At 39.0% G+C, this 8,262-nt stretch overlaps 3 protein-coding genes across 3 annotated transcripts; 2 read left to right on the top strand and 1 right to left on the bottom strand.

Moving 5' to 3' along the window:
• On the top strand, window positions 1-2,112 carry LOC18767316 (exopolygalacturonase). The gene is made up of 6 exons (XM_020553580.1): window positions 1-494; window positions 628-768; window positions 875-1,051; window positions 1,135-1,424; window positions 1,530-1,758; window positions 1,885-2,112. The coding sequence occupies exons 1-6, from the start codon at window positions 303-305 to the stop codon at window positions 2,110-2,112; spliced, it is 1,257 nt and encodes a 418-aa protein (XP_020409169.1). The 5' UTR covers window positions 1-302.
• Window positions 2,922-6,000, top strand: LOC18767382 (uncharacterized protein At2g17340). The gene is made up of 12 exons (XM_007201252.2): window positions 2,922-3,222; window positions 3,311-3,373; window positions 3,464-3,530; window positions 3,638-3,706; window positions 3,801-3,941; window positions 4,185-4,313; window positions 4,419-4,505; window positions 4,792-4,866; window positions 4,941-5,018; window positions 5,137-5,214; window positions 5,460-5,522; window positions 5,642-6,000. The coding sequence occupies exons 1-12, from the start codon at window positions 3,053-3,055 to the stop codon at window positions 5,717-5,719; spliced, it is 1,098 nt and encodes a 365-aa protein (XP_007201314.1). The 5' UTR covers window positions 2,922-3,052; the 3' UTR covers window positions 5,720-6,000.
• On the bottom strand, window positions 6,281-7,914 carry LOC18766578 (cysteine protease XCP1). The gene is made up of 4 exons (XM_007201320.2): window positions 7,391-7,914; window positions 7,023-7,258; window positions 6,766-6,906; window positions 6,281-6,643 (listed from the first exon to the last, which is right to left on the bottom strand). The coding sequence occupies exons 1-4, from the start codon at window positions 7,854-7,856 to the stop codon at window positions 6,428-6,430; spliced, it is 1,059 nt and encodes a 352-aa protein (XP_007201382.1). The 5' UTR covers window positions 7,857-7,914; the 3' UTR covers window positions 6,281-6,427.

The following is an 8,262-nucleotide window of genomic DNA, read 5'->3' as shown; positions in this document are numbered from 1 at the left end:
GAGAGAAAGCTACTGAGAGAGGATACGCGGGTGGAGGTTATGGGGGTTATCGGATTGATGGAGTTGGTGGGAAGTTTTTGTGGAGTTTCCCACGATGTGGGCTCTCTTTCTTTGCCAGACTTATACACGTTCATATTTTAAATTAAAATTTTTTTTTTTTGTGCGTATTTTTGTCCATGAAGTCTGTGATCAACTGCTTTTGGTCTGTCTCTGTAACTGCTTTTGAAATATTCGAATAAGATCACCACACTCACACTCAGAACTGTAATTAGCAGAGGCTGGAAGATAACAACCGTTCCAACATGGGCAATATGAGCCTTGAGTTCTTGGACGTCAGATTGATCTTTGTGCTTTCCATGTTTTGGGTTGGAGGTGTTTTTGGCAAAGGGATGAAAGCAGAAGGAAGAAGCCTGCATCACAGGGCTAAGAACTCTGCTGTTTTTGACGTGATGAGCTTCGGCGCCCGAGCGGACGGTCGAACTGATGACAGCAATGTTGGATCTCAGTTCCCTGTTTTTAGTTTTCTTTTGATCAGCTCTTTCGCATCATGTGAATTTGTTTGCTGTAGACATTTGTAGTTTTAGCTCTATTTTGACAAGGAGATACAACTGTTGCTTGTAATTTCAGGCCTTCATGGCAGCATGGAAGGAGGCATGCCAGTCTACAGGTAGGGCACACATTACGATACCGAAAGGGACATACATAATTGGCCCTCTTAAATTCTCAGGCCCCTGCCTAAACGTTTCGTCTCTGACGATTCGCGTGAAGGCAAGACTTGTTTTTATGATTTCCATCTGCTACATTTTTTACATTATAGCATCAACTATCAAGACATTTGCTGACAGCTTTGAGAAATAAATTGCTTGCATTGCAGGGTTATTTGAAGGCTACAACGGACCTGCGCAAGTATGGATTTGGTGGTAGTTGGCTCGAATTTGGGTGGATGGAGGGGCTAACCTTGACCGGAGGTGGAACCTTTGATGGCCGAGGTGCTCGAGCCTGGCCTCACAACAAGTGCCCCACAGACTCCAACTGCAAGCTTCTTCCAACTGTCTGCTCCATAGCTTTCTCTTTCTGTTCTTAAATTGTACATCATTTTTTGTAGCTAATTGGAAATCAATTTCTCCTTCTCAGAGTTTGAAATTTGTGGCAATGAATAAGACTGTCATCCGAGGCTTAACTTCAGTGAACAGCAAGTTCTTTCACATAGCTCTTGTAGAATGTCACAACTTCAAAGGTAGCAGGCTCAAGATTTCAGCCCCCGAAACAAGTCCTAACACCGATGGCATCCACATCGAACGAAGCTCTAGTGTCTACTTCTCTCTGTCGCATATTGCTACCGGTGATGACTGCATCTCGGTTGGACAAGGAAATTCTCAGATCACCATAACAAGCATCACTTGTGGACCTGGCCATGGCATCAGGTACTTTCAATTTAATGAAATAGTACTTACTTATGTATGAAGCTTACTTAGCCTGATTAACACGTATTTTCGGGTACATGTTTGCAATTTTTTTTTAAATCGTAGTGTGGGAAGTCTAGGAAAATATCCAGACGAAAGAGATGTTAGTGGACTTGTAGTGAAAGACTGCACCATGACAGGTACCACCAACGGCATTAGGATCAAGACATGGGCAAACTCTCCCGGCAACAGTGCAGCCACGAACATGACATTCGAAAACATTGTCATGAATAACGTGACCAATCCGATCATAATCGATCAATTGTATTGTCCATTCACATCCTGCACTTCTAAGGTAACCAAATTTTCCAGGCATGTAGTAAAAGTGCTTCATTTCTGGTTTGAGTTTTATTAGGTTGAACAAAATGCCATCCTGATCATATTATATACTCTCTTATTGAATTTTTATAAAATTTTGCAGGCACCATCCAGAGTGAAGCTGAGTGACATATACTTCAAGAACATAAGAGGGACATCATCGTCGGAGGTGGCAGTGGCTCTTGAATGCAGCAAAGGGATCCCATGCCAGAATATTTACCTTGAAGATGTTCACTTGGACCTGTCATCTGGGGAGAAACAAGCTACTTCAAGTTGCAGCAATGTCAAAGCTAAATTCAGTGGCACCCAAATCCCACCTCCATGTACTTAGTTGCTTGCCACTTTGTTTGGTGGATTTGGGAGATCCTAATAGTTAATTTCCACTTGAAATTTGATGTTTGGACTTCAATGCTGTCTCAGGAACACTGCACTACTTCCATGAAGAATTTAGAGTTTTTCTTTTCTGTTTCAGTGACTAATTATCTTTCTCTTATCTGTGCTAGCAAGGACCATGGAAGTTGCAATAGACATTTTTCTTTTAGATATTTTAACAAAGATATAATTTGGTTTGGCTTGGACTATGAATATCACTCTTCTAGACGTGACTTATAAGACACAATATATTGGACTGTTGTTCAATTTATAAGTTCATCAAACAGCGATCGAGACATAAATTTAATTGAAATAGTTCAATTCATGCCGAGACTTCTAACATGGATCATTAAAAAAAGTGGAAGTGTTGAGTATATTTGTGAACAAAAAGAAGTGTTTAGATATACACTCAAGCATCATGAATTTTGGAGTAGAAGGTATTCTTCATGATGGCCATCCTCTGTTGGTTGAATAAAATTCCAATATTCCCCCATAAAAAGAAAGGGGTATCTTCGTAAAAACACCAAAACAGGAAAATGATACTGGTTATTTGGAAGAAATAAAAAAAAATAAATTGACCCAAAATAAAAAAATAAAAAAAAATAAAAAAGCATTACGTCACATCAGTCTTACCAATAAAATCTAGATAATCAACGCATACATAGTAATTGAATCAGGGCCGCACACGTGCCTCGTATATGAGGAAATGGGCTCAAAAAGTAAAAAGAATATTAGAAGAATAATTTATTATATCCTCGAGTTCATTTTCCCACACGCATTGTGGGTTTTGTCCACTTGCTTGCTCTGTCCTGTGTGTGTGTATTAGTAAGGCGAAGGAAGAAGAAGAAACAAAGTCGGAAATTTTGAGAGAGAGAGAAGAAGAAGAAGAAAAGAAGAAGATGGAGAGCGCATCAGAAATGGTGGCATTTCCATTGCTGACGACGCCGATCGAATCGAACTACAGAGCCTGCACCATCCCCTTCAGGTTTCCCTCCGACAATCCTCGCAAGGCAACCCCGACTGAGCTGGCATGGATCGACCTCTTCCTCAACTCCATCCCTTCCTTCAAGTAATCTCCATCTTCCTCAGCTCCATGATGAACCCTAATTTCTTCTTCTTTTTCGTGTTAATGGGTTTGGTTGGTTTTTTGGGGGCAGGAAGCGAGCTGAGACCGATGCTGTTGACGATGCTCCGGCTAGAGCTGAAAAATTTGCTCAAAGGTTAGTGATTGTTTTGTGATGAGTTTATTGATTGGTTATGAGGTTCGTTTTTGGAAATGTATGTAATGTGTTTGTGTTTTTTACTGAAAGGTACTCTGGGATACTTGAGGACTTGAAGAAGGACCCTGAGAGTCATGGTGGCCCACCAGATTGCATTGTAAGCTCAAAATTTGTTTGGTTACTAGTTTTTGTTGCAGTTGTGATATCATCGTCATCTTCTTACCATGGAACATTCTGCTTTTTTTTTTTTTTGGGGGAATCTAGCTTCTTTGCAGACTTCGTGAGCAAGTCCTTAGGGAGTTGGGGTTCAAGGATATATTTAAGAAAGTCAAGGTGAGTGCTTGCTAACTGTTATACAAAACTTTTCCAATGCATTTTGTCAATAATTAATTGACAGAGAGTTCCAAATACTGATCAAACACCTCAGGATGAAGAGAATGCAAAGGCCATATCCCTGTTTGAGAATGTAGTGGATTTAAGTGATGCTATTGAAGATGAAGGAAAGCGCCTAGAGAATCTCGTTAGAGGGATATTTGCTGGAAACATATTTGATCTTGGTTCTGCACAGGTATGCAATTTTCTTATTGTTGTAGAACTAGTAAGTATTAGATACCTGACTAAAAGCCTTCACTCCCCACTACTTGAATTTGGTCACATCAAATTTTTACATACATCATACTTATTCTTAGGATATGCATGACAAAATGGTTTTTGTTACACAACTACTTGTTAATATTAAAGCAATACTTCATCTATACAACTTCTTTCAGTGGCAACTGCTTGACATTTACTTGTTTTTATGTTCTTGAAGCTCGCAGAAGTTTTCTCAAAGGATGGTATGTCCTTTTTAGCTAGTTGCCAAAACCTTGTCCCTCGACCCTGGGTTATCGATGACTTGGACGCTTTCAAATTGAAATGGAGCAAGAAATCTTGGAAAAAGGCAAGTTCCATGTGTATGTTATAGATCTCACTGAAAGAAGTTATGCCATTATATATGCTTTATATGTATTAACCAATTGTCCTTTTTATGTTTTGGTGTTCACAGGCTGTTATATTTGTTGACAATTCTGGTGCGGATATTATTTTGGGAATTTTGCCATTTGCAAGAGAGTTACTCCGGCGTGGGACACAGGTTTGCAGTCAGATCTTGTTTCTTCTGTTGAATGGTTCTTATGGTGGAAATCCCAGAAGTTTTCTAGCATCGTTTCTCTTTCTAAGAAAACTATATATGTATTCTTTAGTATGCATTTCTAAAGTTAAGCTGACTCTGTGCCCATTAAACCAGGCATGGAATGAGTATTCTGAGTTCTGGTGTCTTTTCGTTTTCCAAATTTCTTTCAATTGCTTTCATGCTCGATTTTTGAATGAGTTGCCTTGTTAAGCCTATTTGCACATGTTTATCTCCTTCTTTTATGCAGGTTGTGTTGGCAGCTAATGACTTGCCTTCTATCAATGACATAACTTACCCTGAACTGATTGAGATTATATCAAAGGTAATATAAAATTTTAGAATAACTTTTTTTCAAAATCTTGGATGATACTAATATTATAAGTGGCATTTTACCAGTTGAAGGACAATGAGGGGAAGCTCAAGGGTGTTGATACTTCAAATCTTTTCATTGCCAATTCTGGTAATGATATGCCGGTAAGGGAATGGAAGCTCTTGTTTGTTGTCCGATAGAATTGATGCATTCCGTTTCACGATTATGAATATGGTTACAGTTGTATAACATTAACCTTTTTGGTTTCTAAATTCCTTGCAGGTTATTGATCTTTCAAGCGTGTCACAAGAGATTGCCTACCTGGCGAGTGATGCAGACCTAGTTATTATGGAAGGAATGGTAAAAACCAACACAGAAACTTACTTGGATTCTTACTAGTATTGAGTCTTAATTGAATTATTGAACTGGTTGCTTTATTTGAAGGCTAGTTACGTGCATATATTGAAGTGTGTATAAAATGGACTCCATATAAATTGAGTAGAAATGGATGTTAAAAGTGGTATAGTCGTGGGTAAAAGTCTAGTGGATGTGTAGAATGTCTTGGGATGATGTCATTTTAATATAACTTATATTGCTTTTGACAGGGTCGTGGGATAGAGACAAATCTTTATGCGCAATTTAAGTGTGATTCCCTCAAGATTGGGATGGTAATGCTTCCACTAGAATTTTCTGTTGCTTCTATACTGATTAGTTTAGTTGAGCATCCTTTGTGCATAATATTAACTTTGTGCAACTTCTGTTTGCTTCTCCCCTTTCTTTATCACAGGTGAAACATCCCGAGGTTGCCCAGTTTCTAGGAGGAAGGCTTTATGATTGCGTCTTCAAATACAATGAAGTTTTGTAGAGTTGATAATGTTGATTCTTGTCTTGTCTGTACTCTTAATCGAATTTATTCTAAGTCATTCAGAGTACATGAAGTATTAGATCTTAGCTACTGCAAGAGCTTTAAATATTTAAGACTTTGAAATTCAGCCTCCTGATAAATAAACGTGTCTACTGTTACACGTGGTTTAGATTAATCTCCCATACATGTGTTTTTGGGTGCATGTTGTGCAGGTCTGTTCACACTAAACCCGTCTCTAGTCTAATTTCGATTAGAAATAAGAAATTTAATTCCTTATTGAATTCCCTTGATGATATTTTTGTGTTCGGCTTTGATAGAAGAAAGAGTGAGGGGGAGAAGAGAAACAATACAAATGGTTTTTTTTCTTTTCTTCACTTCTCTTTATATTTTCTCTTTTTTCTTGTCTGTATTACTACTGTTAAATTAAAAAGTAAAATTGAAAAATTCTTCTTGTATGCTCTGGGATGTTTCTACCTGCAAATGGAAAATGATAGTCTTTTCACAAAGTCATACAAGAGTTAGATTTTGATATAGAGTAGTGCGCTCAGTTCAGTTGTAGTCTTTTTGTCATAACTTTCTTAGCAATTTTATTAATAAACTTGAAGGGTAATGGTACACAAATAAAATCCATCATTTGTGGAAGTACAACACCGAAGAAAAAAGAAAAAACAAAGGTTTTGTTTACCAAAGGAGATGCATGTTAATAGATCATTTCTTTTTGGTGGGATATGAAGCCATCTTGTTGATGCCACAGAGTCCTTCTGGCTTTCCTGTGTTCCTCTTCATCCTTACGTAGCCCTTCTCACCCCACTTTGGTCCCCATGAGTTCCTCACAATGATGTAATCTAACCCCTTTTGAGAACCATATCCAACGGCTGCTACACCATGATCAAGCTCAGTCCCGCAACGCCCGTTGAAGACTCCCTGAAAAACCAACAATCCATACAGTTAGGGTTAACTAATGTGTTTTAGGCATTAAACTGTGCATGAATAGGTTTTGTGTTCTGAAAAAAGAACCCAAAAAAAAAAAAAAAAAAAAAGCTCACCCCACTATAGAACTGGAAATCTCTGCCAGAGGCGTCAATAGCTATGCTAAGAGGCTGATTAGCCAGTGCCTTAAGGAGAGCTTCTTCGTTATTTTCAGGCACGTCTTGATAACCGTTTATAGTCACCACCTCTGAAGCTCCCTGAAGATTGCAAAATCAAATGCAACTATAAGAACAGCCATGATCTGATGACAGCTAAATTTGATCAAAGAAGCAAAAGCATTATAATGCATTGCACCCCAATTAGCAGTACTTACCTTCTTTTTCTCACAATTGCCTTCCTCCATAAGATATGGGTAATCATCTTCCTTGTTAAGCCCACCACTGGACATTATAAACTGAAATGCATAATCCATCAAGCCCCCATTGCAGCCATTGTTGAATGATCTATCACAATCTATCAGTTGCTGTTCAGACAGGGAAGTTAGGTTTCCTGTGACAATCTGGTTTATGCCCTCAACAGCAGCAACAGTAGAAAATGCCCAACAGCTACCTGCAGATTGTCATCTTTGCTCATTACTATATGATATAAATACATAAATACATATTACAAATGGAGAGAGAGAGAGAGAGAGAGAGAGAGAGAGAGAGAGAGAGAGAGAGAGAGAGAGAATTCGGCACATACCACATGAACCTTGGTTCTTGACAGGAGTTACAGCTCCTTTCTTTCTCCAGTCCACGGATTTGGGCAATGCTTCGACATCAAAATCTCTATAACTGAAGTCTCCGGTGGACTCTCTCCTTCTTGTGGATTCGGGTTTTAGCCCCAAGTACTTGCTCTTGAACTCTTCATGGCTCAGGTCTGCAAACTCATTCACCCCAAGCCAGTAGCTATCAACATCAAGGTTCTTGTTCCTTTCATCAATGTGCTTCACATTGTCTCTGAATATCTCAAACCTATGCAGCTTCTCTTCCATGGTTTGGTAAATCTTGCTATGTTTCGATATCCACGATTCGAAGAGCATGATGAACTTGTCCATGCAAGTCAGGTCCTCAGGCGAATAACCCACGATCGAAAACTCGTGAGCCAGAGAAGAGCCCAGAAAGAGAGGCACAAGGAAGACCAGAAGGGACATCTTAGAGAAAGCCATTGGTGATCAACAATAGAGAATAAGAGAGGTAAAAGAGAGGAAGAGATGGATGAATGTGAGAGGGAGGGGATGGAGTGGGTCTTATATAGTGTTTTGATTTGATCATGAGGTTGCTTTCAAGTGAAGTGGTTGAATTGTTTTCTACAATACTAAGTCTTTACGGTTGGTTCTTTTGGACAGGCTTTTGTCCCAAGCATGCTCATTTGTTTAAGCATAAGCTTCAAACAAATATGATTTCACATACATGGGTTAGAGTTGCTAGCCGCCCTTACTTTTTTTTTTTTTGGGGGGGGGGGGGGGGGGGGGTGGTTATATGTCCTGATTATTATAAACCATTCTCTAATTTTGTCCAAGCTCAAACTTAAAGTTTAGTCATGACTAAGGAGATTTGTTCGGCTTTACTTAG

This window comes from Prunus persica, chromosome G8 (genome assembly GCF_000346465.2).
Source record: "Prunus persica cultivar Lovell chromosome G8, Prunus_persica_NCBIv2, whole genome shotgun sequence".
In the NCBI taxonomy this organism is placed as follows: Eukaryota; Viridiplantae; Streptophyta; class Magnoliopsida; order Rosales; family Rosaceae; genus Prunus; species Prunus persica.
This window is presented reverse-complemented; position numbering and strand designations above follow the sequence as displayed.

Coding starts and splice junctions, on each gene's coding strand:
- LOC18766578 (XM_007201320.2), bottom strand. CDS start 7,856: ATGGCTTTCTCTAAGATGTCCCTTCTGGTCTTCCTTGTGCCTCTCTTT. Junction 6,907..7,022: donor GCAATTGTGAGAAAAAGAAG/GTAAGTACTGCT, acceptor TGCAATCTTCAG/GGAGCTTCAGAGGTGGTGAC. Junction 6,644..6,765: donor ATTTCCAGTTCTATAGTGGG/GTGAGCTTTTTT, acceptor TTGGTTTTTCAG/GGAGTCTTCAACGGGCGTTG.
- LOC18767382 (XM_007201252.2), top strand. CDS start 3,053: ATGGAGAGCGCATCAGAAATGGTGGCATTTCCATTGCTGACGACGCCG. Junction 4,867..4,940: donor TGATTGAGATTATATCAAAG/GTAATATAAAAT, acceptor GCATTTTACCAG/TTGAAGGACAATGAGGGGAA. Junction 5,019..5,136: donor ATTCTGGTAATGATATGCCG/GTAAGGGAATGG, acceptor AATTCCTTGCAG/GTTATTGATCTTTCAAGCGT.
- LOC18767316 (XM_020553580.1), top strand. CDS start 303: ATGGGCAATATGAGCCTTGAGTTCTTGGACGTCAGATTGATCTTTGTG. Junction 1,425..1,529: donor GGACCTGGCCATGGCATCAG/GTACTTTCAATT, acceptor TTTAAATCGTAG/TGTGGGAAGTCTAGGAAAAT. Junction 1,759..1,884: donor TCACATCCTGCACTTCTAAG/GTAACCAAATTT, acceptor AAAATTTTGCAG/GCACCATCCAGAGTGAAGCT.